The 14,491-nt window shown below is 36.4% G+C and overlaps 1 protein-coding gene across 1 annotated transcript in view; it reads left to right on the forward strand.

Moving 5' to 3' along the window:
• Positions 1-14,491, forward strand: part of LOC127427566 (rho guanine nucleotide exchange factor 10-like protein) — a 187,234-nt gene that overhangs the window by 32,754 nt on the left and 139,989 nt on the right. Inside the window, exons 5-7 of the mRNA XM_051675204.1 lie at positions 2,397-2,486; positions 2,864-2,991; positions 6,793-6,876. Coding sequence (XP_051531164.1) covers positions 2,397-2,486; positions 2,864-2,991; positions 6,793-6,876 — 302 coding nt within the window. The remainder of the gene's footprint in view (positions 1-2,396; positions 2,487-2,863; positions 2,992-6,792; positions 6,877-14,491) is intronic.

Genomic DNA, 14,491 nt, shown 5'->3' on the forward strand with positions numbered 1-14,491 from the left:
TAGCTACTCTGGGAAGATCTCAAACGTGTGGTTCATGCAAGACGACCAAAGACTTTGCATGACCTGGAGGCATTTTGCCAAGACGAATGGGCAGCTATACCACCTGCAAGAATTTGGGGCCTCATAGACAACTATTACAAAAGACTGCACGCTGTCATTGATGCTAAAGGGGGCAATACACAGTATTAAGAACTAAGGGTATGCAGACTTTTGAACAGGGGTCATTTCATTTTTTTCTTTGTTGTCATGTTTTGTTTTATGATTGTGCCATTCTGTTATAACCTACAGTTGAATATGAATCCCATAAGAAATAAAAGAAATGTGTTTTGCCTGCTCACTCCTGTTTTCTTTAAAAATTGTGCATATATTACCAATTCTCCAAGGGTATTCAAACTTTTGAGCACAACTGTAATAGGTGTGGGTGAGAAACAGAACAATATTTATGTCCTTTTTTTACTCTAAATCTCCACTTCAACTTTCAGATGTGAAAGTGAAACTAAACAGGCACCACATGTGACTTTCAGATGTAAACGTAAAAGTGTTATGGATTACTTCTGTGCTTCCTTTATGTGATTTTTTGGAGCTACGTACGAAGGTCTGATCACCATTCATTTGCATTGTACGGACCTACAGAGCTGAGACATTCTTCTTAAAATCTTTTTTTTGTGTTCTGCAGCAGACAGGCAGTCATACACATCTGGGATGGCATGAGGGTGAGTAAATGAAAGAAGTTTCATTTTTGGGTGAAAAATCTCTTTAATGTTAAAATAATATTGTGGGTTCAATTCAAGTTAAGCTGAATCGACAGCATTTGTGGAATAATGTTGATTACCACAAAAGTATGTTTGAATTGTCCTTCTTTTTTTTCTTTTTTTTTAAACAAAAGCAAAAGTCTGGTTTACAGTGAGGCACTTACAATGGAAGTGAATGGGGTCAATCCGTAAACGATAAATTACTCACTGTTTTAAAAGTATAGCTACAAGATGTAATCAATGTGTGTTAACATGATTTTAGTGTGATAAATCCCTAACCTCTCTGTGTAAAGTTATATTCAATTTTACAAATTCGTTGCTATGACAACATAACACCGTAAACCCTACAACGACTGTAAAAAAAAAAAAAAAAAACACAATTTAAACAACCTTACAGCTCAAATAATACACAAGTTTTAACAGAAGAATTAATGTAAGTGCTTTTATGAAACTATAAGCTTTATATTTCTGCCTTAAAACCCTCTAAAAATTTGCCCCATTCACTTCCATTGTAAGTGTCTTTAATTAATTTAAACTTGTCTGGGTAAGAAGGAAGCAGGAGCCGGGTGCACATCCATCAGTCGACATTTATTAGACAAAACATACAGAGCATCGTTGTTTCTCTCTGTCCCAGTGTCTCTCTCTCGACTGTAGCTCTGGTCACGGCTTTATCCCTTGCCTGCCATCGCCATAATCACTAACAGCTGGGCGAGATCATTCGCCCCAGGTGTACATCTCGGCCTCGATCCCCGTCGTCATCACTCCTCCTTGCCTGCCCCACCACAGTGTCTCACTGTAACCTTGATTTTTTTAAATAAAAGGGTCAAAATAATTTTTTGTGATAATTAGCACATGCCACAAATGTTGTTGATTACGCTTAACTTGTATTGAACTTGGAATATTTCTTTAAAGTAATTTTATTTATTTACAAATTGTCACGTCATTTTCATTAACATTTAAATGAATATTTTATGTTACCGAAACAGAACAGTTCTTGTTTCGGACATACAGTAATTGACGTAAAGATAAAGGTTCGTTAAACTATTAATTTAGTAACCACGCTGACTGATTCAGTGATTTCATTTAGTGAAGGATTCATCAGATTCATTGACAGACTGGGTAATCTGTTTCAATATACACCTAGTGCATACAAACTTACAACTAGAAACAATGCTTTGGGTAGTTTTAAACAGAACTCATTCTGGACAAATTACAGTACATTTAAAAAAAAAAAATCAATGTGACCTACTAAAAACCAGCATGTTTTGATTGATGCTGACTGCAAACGTAACAGTTTGGGAATATTGGGCAAAGAACTGATCACATAATAAGCTGAGTCAAACAGCGTAAAGCTCACAAGAATTATCCATATGAGCACATGTTTGTGTGTTAGCGTAGAAAAGCACTGTGACTTGTGAGAAGTGGTTCATAAAATCCTCTGATCGTAAAATCCTTAAAAATGTTCAAGCAAAGAGCTGCATTTGTGTTTCTGAGGCTTTCTCAATTTCCCATCGGGGAGTGTCAAGAGGTCTGCAAAAAATTCATAGGTGTCTTTTGCTGCTTTTATACAATAGAAAACACAAACACATACATGCAGCTCTTAGGCCTACCTTACATTTCCTCACTTTGTAGAACTTTTCCCAGGTGAGGGCTCTGCTGAGTCGGAACGCCAGACGGCTAGTGAGGAGGTGATCTATGACGACGTCCCCTGTGAAGATCTGTCTCCAGGAGAAGGTCAGCCATGGAATCTGTGTTTGTGTCGGTCTGTGTATGAGTTTATGTGGATCTTCCAGACTGTGTTAGATTGTTGCATATTAGGCTACAGTAAATCTTTGCAGTGGGTTCACAGATTTCAAATAAGATGCTCTTTGGAACCATCTCAAGTCATCAAATCAAAGTTTTACACAAACTTGTGGTGTCAAATTGTTGATAATAAAAAAAATGTTAAGAGAAGTATTTAAACTAGTGGTCTCAGACTTTTAGACCCCACTGTACAGTATCTACAGTATACAGTATGTGCATTTGTTTATTTTATTGGTCAGTTTGTGTGTGTGTGTGCGTGTGTGTATGTGTATTTTGTATCCATATGCTGTTTTTTGTTTGTGTGTCAGCTGACTTGATCTATGAGGACGTTCAGAGAGAAGGGGGGCTGCAAGGGCCCAATAACGACTGGAGCTCAAGTGAGTTTGAAAGCTATGATGAGCAGTCCGACTCTGAGAGGGCACCAACCCGCAGCAAGGTGTGTGTATTAATTCAAGACTATCCACAAATGCAATAATTACACTACAAGTCAAAAGTTTAAGGAATCAACAGTAATTAGGGGCCCAGCAACGAAGGTGCGAAGCCCCTATTGTATCTGTTAGTGTTCTTATTATTATTCTTCCGCCAAAAGTCTATGGCAGCCCATAGAACCGTACATAGCAAAGTAATGAAATCTGGCACACTGATAGAGGACGGTGTCAAATGTAACTGATCCCAATTTGGTGTCTCTCATTCAAACACTTTAGCGCCACCAACAGTTAAAAATGTCACTTATGTTTTGGCCTATAACTTTTGAACCATAAGTCATAGAAACACAATTTTTTTCCTGTGATTCCTTGGGTCATGCCCCATCAGGAAACATGGCATAGTTTTTCAGTTCCCTCCACTAGATTTTCCGGCATTTTTAATTTTCCGAAAAACCTACATATTCTAACTCCTCGACTGTTTGTCCGTTTCACTTTGAAATTTTGCATGTAACATCTAGAGATAGTCATGGCAAAAAGTTTTGAGATTTATTATAATAGACAAAACTCTCATGTAACGCTTCAACAAATTTGATTGCGAACACGCCAAAATAGACGTGAGGCTGTATCTTCGCAATCCTGTAGCGTATTGACATGACACTTACTATATTTCATCACAAGCATGTCTTGAGGGTACCTGCAGTGATACTAGTCTCTTTATATTCCTTGGGGCATACCGAGTCGAATAATTCCCAATTTTCCTATGTCGGCCATATTGGGCGTTGGCAATTTTGAATTTTGCCTTAAATTGCTGTATATTACAAACACATTGGTATATCATTACATAATTTGGTATGTATTCAAAATGTTTGGGGACAGCGCCACCAATTGGTAAAAATATACAATGAAATGATTATAATTTTTGATTAATTTGGCCTATTTTCCATTCTTGAGCCATTAGCTTCCTTGGGGAGACTTGTGTCTCTGCAGAACAAAAATGGGTGTTTTCCAATCAGTGTGCGTTTTCAAACCAGGATGGGTGTTTATTAACTGCTTTACTCGATTTGCCTACTACATTGAGATTCCCTACTTTCATTTGATAGTTGAAAAATGCCCATACAGATTTGAAAACACCCATAGACTGAGAAATGCCCATTATTGTTCCGCAGAGACCTATACTTCTTGGGTCATGCCGAGTACGTTGATACCAAATTTGCCATTGTCGGCCATACTTCCTGTCCACCATTTTTAATTGTATTACCTTTTTCGAACTCTAGAGACACCCAAAAAATTATGAAAAGCTTTCTGATAGACCAAACTGTTCTTGTTTAAGGCATCAGCTAATTTAATGGCAAGATACCAAAAAGGATCTGAGGCTGTATCTCTTGAATGCTTTGGTGTACTGACATGAAACTTCGGATGCAGCATTGTGACCAAACCCTTACAATAATTAAGCAGTGACTGAAAATGTTGAAAACAAATCAAAACTACACTATCGTTTAAAAGTTTGGATTTTTTTCAATTTTATACTGAGATGATGCTTTAAATTGATCATGAATTACAGTGAATACTTGTATAATGTTAAAAGTGAATTGTTCTATTTAAATAACTGCTGTATTCTTCAAATTTTCTCTTCATTCATTAATCTTCCACTTGCAGCAGTTGTTTAGTTTTAAATTGTGAAACAACATGGACTCAAAGAAAAGTTGAAAGCCTTTTTATCACCTCGGACAGCTTTATTTGTCAATGACCTGGCTTTTTTTTAAGATCATGAAAAACTAAAATATAGTGAGTCCAAACTTTTGACATTGTACATTGTGCCAAACGAGTCGAATTTATGTCCTGACACGTTGACGTTCCTCATAATGATCAACCGCAAAAATATTTAAAAACATTTAATCCTCTCTAGGTTGCAGGCTGATGGATTGGTCCATAATTAGATAATTTATCTGAGATCCTGATTCTTGTGACACTTTAATATCTGTATGAAGGCTTTCTAAATGCTCTGCCACCACGAGAGGGCAGTGTTTACCAGCATATGCCAAACCTCTATTAAAGCTGGGCTTGACTGACACACTTTTTTCATTGCTCTATATTGCTGCAAATTTGAATTCAGTGTGCACTGCGTTATCTGCCCTTACACGTTCATGAGGTCACACTGGTATGGAAAACACTTTGCCCAAGCAGTAGTCCCTCAGAAACCAATTTCCCATGGCCAGACTCACCTTTACCTCTGCTGTATTAGGCTCTGTAAGCTTCCTACAGCCAGACGCCTCTCGATAAGCAAGAATTCGATTTTTGAGTCTAAAAGTGGTTTGTGCTCAGTTTAACCAGTTATTCCTCCATTTATTTTTGTGTATCTATAATTGGAAATTAATGTTTTTCTTTCCAAAGCATGTCAAAATACAATGTGGTAAGCTTACAAAAAAAAAAAAAAAAAAAAAAATAAAAAATATATATAAAATATAAAAAAAACATTAAAACTTCAAACAGTAATTGGCTTCACAACAGCATGGAGTAATGGGTTTGAGTCTTTGTGGCTGTGTCCAAAACCAGATGACTTGCTGCCCAACACTAAAATAACAAAATGAATAAAATATTAATTTTATTTTATGAATATAATAATAATAATAATAATAATAATAATAATAATAAATATGACTAAAATAAATAAATAATAATAAATAAATAAAAAATAAATAAAAAAACTGTAAAGAATTGATACTGCTTCAAAAACCAACTGGATGAAAGCATTTTAGTTGGGTTGTAACACAAACAATTGGATTGTAAATACTTTGATTTCTCCTGTGAAGGCAGCATTTTGGTTACAGACACATACAATGGTTTGACAGTGAGGAGGTGTTTGTCTGAGATTGGCATTAGTGAGGGTGCATGGACTGTTATAATCTTGTCTTTCTCTGTCGACCCCACACTGCTTTGACTTATAACAAAGCCATGCGCCCAGTGCCAGTCACTGCTCTTGCATATGCTCTTGTGGTTGATCCTTAAAGGGATAGTTCACCCAAAAATGAAAATTCTCTCATCATTTACTCACTCTCATGCATCACAGATGTGTATGACTTTATTTCTTCAGCAGAACACAAATGAAGATTTTAAAAAGAATATCTCAGTACTGTAGGTCTATACAATGCAAGTGAATGGTGACCAGAACTTTGAAGCTCAAAAAGCACATATAAGAAGCATAAAAGTAATATATAAGACTCCAACGGTTTAATCCATATCTCCAGAAGTGATGTAATATGTGTGGGTGAGAAACAGATCAAAATGTAAGTCCTTTTTTACCCTAAATCTCCACTTTCCCTTTTACATCTGAAAGTCACTGGTGTCTGTTTAGTTTCACTTTCATATCTGAAAGCTAAAGTGTAGATTTAGAGTAAAAAAGGACTTAAATATTTGTTCTGTATCTCACCCACACCTACTGTTTTGCTTCTGAAGATATGAAGATATTCTGAGTCATATGGATTACTCTTTTGTTTCCTTTGGTGATCACACCTTCGTAGCTCCAAAAATCACATATTCACTTGCATTGTATGGACCTACAGAGCTAAACTATTCTTCTAAAAATCTTTGTTTGTGTTCTGCTGAAGAAAGAAAGTCATGGGTGAGTAAATGAAGAGAGAATTTTCATTTTTGGGTGAACTATCCCTTTAAGTACCATTGCTGATTTTGCCTTGCCCTCATTCCTCCGTTTCCTGCACTTTTATGCTTACCCCTCCATTCCTTCCTCTCCTCCATGTTACCATGTTTTTGCACTCTCACCCATGGCCTGTGTTGTTGCCGTGATGACACCCTAGCTCTCCCCTGATGTGCGAAGACTGAGAGAATGTTACACCAGGACCAAACAGGAGCTAGCCATGAGACTGGGGGGCAGACATCAGGTACACTCAAACATATATGGGGAAGAATGGACTTCGGACGTGTTCTAGCTCAGAGCACTCGATTGGGGCGATCTTGGGTTCCAGGTTACTCCCTATCTCCTCCTTTTTTTCACTTTACCATTCTGAAAGTGCCAACTTAGATCAGCATGAATTTCTACGCAGTCCCTTTGGGCAGTGGTTCTCAACTGGTTTTGCTTCAGGATCCAGGTATTACATTGGACGTGGCGATCCAACACAGTAAAAAACGTAATCTGTATTTAATGTAGCCTGTGTCATATTTTCTTTCATCTTGGATAGTTTTGTTCAGGGGCATCATATACTTTTTTTTTTTTTTTTTTTTTTTTTTGAGGGGCATCAAGGCCAGCCACTGAAACCCCCACAAGTGAAGGTAAATATCGCTTATTCGTTCACTATTCTCTCTAGTGATCATTTCCTCACAATGCACTATATAAGAAATATACTGTAGGTGCTTAAGGGAACTGAATAAATTAAAGATAAATGCTGGCTGATTAAAGTTATCTCTGTGAGATGGTCAATGACACGCAGCAGCCACGAAAAGATGAAATGTTTTTGATGAGTTTTAAAAGTTGATGCAATTAATTCGTTTTTATTACCATAACACCGCGCTTTCCCTTTGTGCTCGACCTTACCCGTAATGCGATCTTCGAAGCAGCCACTCGTTGTCGCGTATAGCGGAATATGTGACTCGATTGGACTCGGACTGACATAATTTATACAAATGAATGAAGATTTTTGCCACAGACATTCTTTTTTTTTTTTTTTTTTACATTAATAATTTAATTTACAGTGGATAAGCAAACAGATTGAACCTTACTACCGCGGGGAGTACCGCCGCGTGAAAACTTTCAATTCTCACACGTGAGACACGTTCGCAAAATCACCGCCAGGATGCACAAAGGGACACTTTTGTCAACATCGTTTAGTTGTGTGAAGAAAGTGAGAGTTATTATGATTAAATTGTTAAGATTATTATTTGTATTGTATTTTTTACATTTTGATGCGTAGAAGGTGATCTAACAAAATGAATGGCAGCATTAAAGTTATAGCTTAGTTAGCTCATGAAACGATATATAGAAAAAATGCTCGAATATCAGCCTTTTTCAATAAATTAAAATGGTTGCTTCATAGATATTAGCTATTTAAGTATCTTCCTGATAATCAAAACGAAAATACATTGTGAACATTCATAATTTCATTTGTTAGCCCTAATGAAAAACAACAACAGTGCATTTAATTAATGGCGTTAACCCGTGTTATAATTGACCCGGCCAGTCGGCAGTGTTAGACTAAAAGTGTTAGACCCGCTCATATATATATATAGGGTTGGGGAGTAACGGAATACATGTAACGGGATTACGTATTTAAAATACAAAATATAAGTAACTGTATTCCACTACAGTTACAATTAAATCATTGGTATTTAGAATACAGTTACATTCAAAAAGTATTTTGATTACTGAAGAGATTAATTTGCATTTTATTGTCATTTGTTTCATTTAATATTTAGTCCTTTCAGATGGAAAACATTTATACATATAAATGATCCGATCCAAAGTGCATTTGAACAGCGGTGAAACACTTTCTTATGATGTGTTACATTCATACGAGCAGACAGAGAAGTATGTTTGTAGTAAGTTTGGAGCAGAAGAAATAGAAATAAACCTTGTGTAAACTGTCAGCTTTACACTAAGCTAAAATGCTATTTCTAGCCATTTTACATGCACAAGTTACCAGGCACGATCATATTTTTTATCAAGAAAATTTACGTTGAATCATAATTTCTTTTTTTCTAGTAAGACCTTTGATATTAGGGCAAAAATCGTATTCTTGATAATATTTTTTTGTATTGTTTTCCTGTAAAAATATCAAAAAATCCTTAAAACAAGATTAGTTTGATTTATCTTGTTTTAGAAACAACACTGCATAAGATATTTCGGTTTTTCAGAGAATGTATTTTTAACATGTGTATTTTGTCTTACTGTACTGGCAGAGTTTTTACAGTCAAAACAAGTGAAAAAATCTACCAGTGCTGAAGAAGTAATCCAAAGTATTTAGAATACATTACTGACCTTGAGTAATCTAACGAAATACGTTACAAATTACATTTTACAGCATGTATTCTGTAACCCTCCCAACCCTGTATATATATATATATATATATATATATACACACACGTGTGTGTGTGTGCTTATTTTGTTATTTTTAAACAACATTATTTAAAGTTACTGTGGTTGGTGTGGAGTAGTTAAAACCCGAAGTTCTTTATAAGTCATATGTGGACCGATAACTCTGCTGTGCTCACGTTATCTGATACTGTCTTTTCCTGCTAATCGTGGGTTCGTGACCAGCTTTACTTATCTTATTGTCTGTCTGTATTCATGTAGAAAGTAAACTACATCCAGCAGATTCACAAAAAGCCATTTTGCACTGTAGCTGCTACTGACACTGTGTCCTGTAAGGTCATTTGTTCATATTATACTGTGTATATTTTTACATGGTATTTAAATTATATTTGTCGCCACAGTTGTGTTTTAAACGTAAAATCATTGGCGAAACAATTACATAGGGTGGAAGCGTTCATGATTACATGATAAAGTTTATTGTTCAACTTAATTACATTATACAGTAACCTACAATAGCGTGAGTTTAGTTCTCAATAGTGTGGAACATTATTGCCTTTTGTTACATTCTATTGTGCACGCTGTAGCTGAGTGAAAAGAGACAATGAGCCCCGCCACATGAAAATAATGACGTCTGCAAGATTTATTGTTTCCAAATGTTCTACAGTTACTGTTGTTTTTGTTATTTAATTTTGTTTGGATTCCCTCTACATCATTCTCCGGTGTTACGGTTTAACTGGGTGTCAGGTGTATTTTGTTGATTCATGTCTTTTATTTTGAAAAGTTTAGTTCCTGTTCCCTAGTCATGTGATGTCTTGTTTTCCCTCCATGTTCATGTGTCATGTTTTGATTGGTTTATTGTTTAATTATCTTGTTATCAGTTCTGTTTGTTCATTGGTTTATGTTCTCCCATGTCTTGTATTTAAGCCCTCATATTTTCATTGTCTAGTGGTCAAGTATTGAATGTGGATGTGATCATAGATGTTTAAGTCAAGTCAAGTCAAGTCAAGTCAAGTCAAGTCAAGTCAAGTCAAGTCAAGTCAAGTCAAGTCAAGTCATGTTCATGTTTATGTTTACGTGTATAGTTAGGGCATTCACTTTTGTAAATAAACTGCACTTGGGTTCTTCATCTTCACGTCATCTTCGTCATTGCCATCATTGTCAGCAGCCAACACATTACACTGGGGCTGAGTTCTGAATAAACTTACTACATAATGTTGGCATCCTTGTACAGATGAAAATAAGTGATTATAATTAGCTCAAACGGCAGAATTATGCAAAACAAAGCAAAAACTTACAAGGCAGGAGATTCGATCTGGTTAAAAAACAACATAATCAGCGCTTCACACTGCATTCATTATATTTTTAAGCTATTAGGTGGTGACATCACTAACGAGCGTCTTCAATTGAGGTTTCTTTATTCAATGTGAAATGGTGCACATTATCAAGCAATGTTAAAGGCATGTTAACTTGTGCTTCATGTTCACAGTGTAATGGTCTTGTCAGACTATGACATTGTATGAAATCTGAATGTCTTTTTCTTGTCGAAACGCTGCTCCAAAGTATTATGCAACATTATAAAATCAATCAGTAATTGAACAACAAACTGCCACAATGAATAAAGCCCTACTCAGTTTCTTTAGTTTTTTTTATTAGTGTAAATATATTTTTTCAATGTACACTACCAAAAGGTCAAAAGTTTTAAAACACTTACTCATTCTTTATTATTTATTTATATATATATATATATATATATATATATATATATATATATATATATATATATATATTATTTATTTATTTATTTTTCACATTTCTTTTACATTTTTTTTTCACATTTTTCCATATGGAACTATAGGAATTATGTTGTGACTAAACAAAATCCAAAATAAATCAAAACTGTGTTATATTTTAGCATCTTCAAAGTAGTTTCCCTTTGCCTAGAATTTGCAGAAATGTACTCTTGACATTTTCTCAACCAACTTCTTGAGGTATCACCCTGGGATGCTTTTTAAACAGTATTGAAGGAGTTCCCATCTATGTTGGGCACTTATTGGCTGCTTTTCTTTATTATTTGGTCCAAGTCATCAAATTAAATGTTAGTTGTGTAATGAAATAAATTAATATGGTGGCACAATTATATTTTCATCTACAAAACTAATTTCAAACATTTAAGCATACACCTTCAGATCAAAAGATTTTTAAGATCATGAGAAACATTTCAGTCAAGTGTTTCAAAAGATTTGACCGGTAGTGTATGTATGTTGCTAATGTAATCGATCATGTTCTTGCCTGGCAACATGTGAGTCCCCACTGCAACTTTTTTTTAAACACCTCCTCCCCCCGTCGACTTAAGGTGTGAATCGCTGAAGCTTTGGATGTTTAAAGCATATGGCAGTTTCTAGAAAAATGTCTCAATAACAAGTGTTAAAAGGGTTTTTAAGTCCTAAATAATGCACTAAACCGATTGGAACACGAATCAGTCCTGACGTCCTCTACAGATACAATAACCGTAGTATCACCATGGTATTTTGTAGTTAAATAATTGTAACCACAAAATTAAACATGGTTACTATATTAACACCTTATTACTGTAGAAACACCATTGTTAATATCATGAAATCTATGTTTTCCGCCAAAAAAATCATGGTTACTACAATATTACTATAGCAAAACTACCGTTATAATATTTTTTATTTATTATACATAGTAATAAAGAAAATGTTAAGAATGGAGTTAAGTAACAGAATGGGAAAAATAATATGCCACATGCAGAACTGAACCCTAGTCCAGACAACGGCACACTGACGTTACGCTCCACACCATTGGAGCAGGGGTGGACTGGCCATCGAGAGAACCGGAACTTTTCCCGAAGGGCCGGCTGTGAAACGGGGCCGAATGGGCCACGATAAGCTGAAATGAGCCGCTGTGTTATGCAGAACAGGCCACAAAACGGTGCCGTGATATGCCAAAGGGGGCAGCCATATGCAGAAAAGGACAGCGACACCCCCGCCCCCCAACAACTTTTGGGCCAGTTTCTATGTAAAATCCCAGGCCAATTTCTCTTCCCAGTCCGCCCCTGCATTGGAGTGACTTTCAACGCACTTTGTTGTGTATTTCTATGTTGCCAATAGACTATTGTGGTTATATCTTAAAGCAAATAGTCACTCTGAAAAATAATCAATATTATCAAGCTTTGGGGCAACATTGGTTAATAGTAAATATTAACTACTAATAAAATTTTATGGCAGATAATGAATAACAAAACTCGTAACCTACAGGTTTTAACATGTGTAGCATAAAACTCAAACGCATGTATTAAGACAAATATTATACAAATAATGTGGTCACAGTACTAACTTCCACCCTAATTCATGTAATGGAAAATTGTGATTTCTTTTTCAAATAATTTATTACTGTATATTTCATTTGATAAGTACTCTTCTCCCATAAATAATGATTCTGTTCTCTTTTCTTTCGTTTTTATTGCCAGAAGAATATAACATAATATTGTCATGGCCCTGTCACTCTGTCAGTCTGGGTTTTTGTGTGACAGGACCATGGCATTATCGTCCCATGTCTGTATTGTGTTTTGTTGTCTGTCTTTGTGTGAGCACGCAGTTTCGGTTGTATTCCCTGCTGTGCACTCTTCGGTCAGTCTTGTTTCATGTCGGGAGCATGGTGTCTGGATCCTGACTTCCTGTCTGGTTCGGTTTCAGTCTGTGTCGGGATCCGGACACTCATGCTCCATGTCTGTCTGTTATTGACATGGGTGCATTGCGCTTATGACATCTTGGCAGCATGCACTCGCATCAGTCGTTTCAATAGCATCAATAGGAACACGGGTGTGCCTCGCGTCACACTCGCGTTACGTTGTGCACCCGGGTTGCGATCAGTCTTCATGTTGTGCTGAGGTTCGGCCACTTCAGTCTAAGGTGTCGGGTGTGTGTGTGGCCGAACTCTCTCACAGGTGTCCTGTCTTGTTTTTGTTGCCTGTTACTTGCATCGCGTGGCATTTGCCTCGCGATGTACGCTCAGGGTTCGTTTAGTGTGAGAATGTGTGGCATCAATTTGTTTGGCATTGCTATGCATTCTCTCATCTTGTTTGTTGGCTGGCATGGGCGTATATTGCCTCATTGTCTTGGCAATGTGTGCTCATGCCATTCGGGTGCTTTGTTGTCTTGTGAGAGCACGTGGCTTTGTTTTGTTTCTGTATCGCCACTTGTGTCTCTGTCTCACGTCATACCCTGCCTCCTTGTTTGCCCAATATTAGTTTATTAGTCACACCTGCCCTCTCTTGTTAACCTGTTGATTTCTCTCCCTATTTTAGTCTCCTTGTGTTTGCTGTCCAGTGCTAGTTCGTCTTGTTTCCAGTCTTGTTTGTTCTCCCTTGTCGGTCCTGCCAGTCAGTCTTGTTGCTCTTTCCCTGGTTCCTGTTTTCCAGTCCGGTCCTGTTCCCTGTTTCCCCTGCCCTGCCTGGATTATTTATTTTGTATTTTTTTTTTTTTGCCCTTTGGGGCAGTTTTTGTTGTTTTGTTTTTACCCCTTGTGAGAGTTTTTGGTTTGTGTTTTTGCCCTTTTTGTTTTAAATTAATTCCCTTTTATTTTTCAACTCTGCGTCTGGGTCCTGTCTCTGACATTCACTGACAAATACGACACAATGGTATACCAATAAATTAATTAATTCACATTTGATAATCCTGTTTAAAAATAGAAAATATGAGCTAGCCTATCGGCACATTCAAATAAGAGTCTTAACAGGTTTTGGAAGTCACAATTGTTTGAATGTGCTTCATGATGATGCTCGCTCATAACATCTGTGCATATGTATAAAAATACTCACAAATGATAATTCTCTCTAATGAAATGTGAATGAATAAATGCAAACAAATAGCTCTCCAATACGTAGACGTCCTTGTGAATTCTGAATGCTGCAGGAAAGTCTTTATTATACATCTCCATTGCAATGTTTAGCCAGATAATAAATGTTATGATGTTTTTAAGTTTGTTGTTCTTTCTCCTCTTTTTTTAGTTTTTTTTTTGTATTTTTTATGGTGGTTGGCAAAACAAACTTAGTTAGGGCACATGCCTCCTCAGTCTGAATGGGTATGACGCTTCTGGATTTGTTCATGGTTTTCAAGTATAAGGGCATGTATCAGGTGACATTATTTTTGTTGTTGAAGTTTTCTCTCCCCCACTTTAAAAACTGATGAACCTATTTATTTAGCTATACTAATTATGCATGATTTTATGGTTATATGCATTTAGCATTTTTCTTTCCCTGCTGTCTACCCTACCTGAACAGACTTGCCCACCAGTTGAGAAACACTGCCTTAGAGGACAGGGAGGAAATGTATATTCTGAATTATTTTTGCGTTCCCTCACAAACTTTTGCATTCCCTTGCAATTATTTTGGGTTCCCTCGTGTGAGGGAATGAGGTCACTGGGACAGGAAGGTTCAGATCTCAGGTGA

Source organism: Myxocyprinus asiaticus, chromosome 37 (assembly GCF_019703515.2).
Source record: "Myxocyprinus asiaticus isolate MX2 ecotype Aquarium Trade chromosome 37, UBuf_Myxa_2, whole genome shotgun sequence".
Classification (NCBI taxonomy): Eukaryota; Metazoa; Chordata; class Actinopteri; order Cypriniformes; family Catostomidae; genus Myxocyprinus; species Myxocyprinus asiaticus.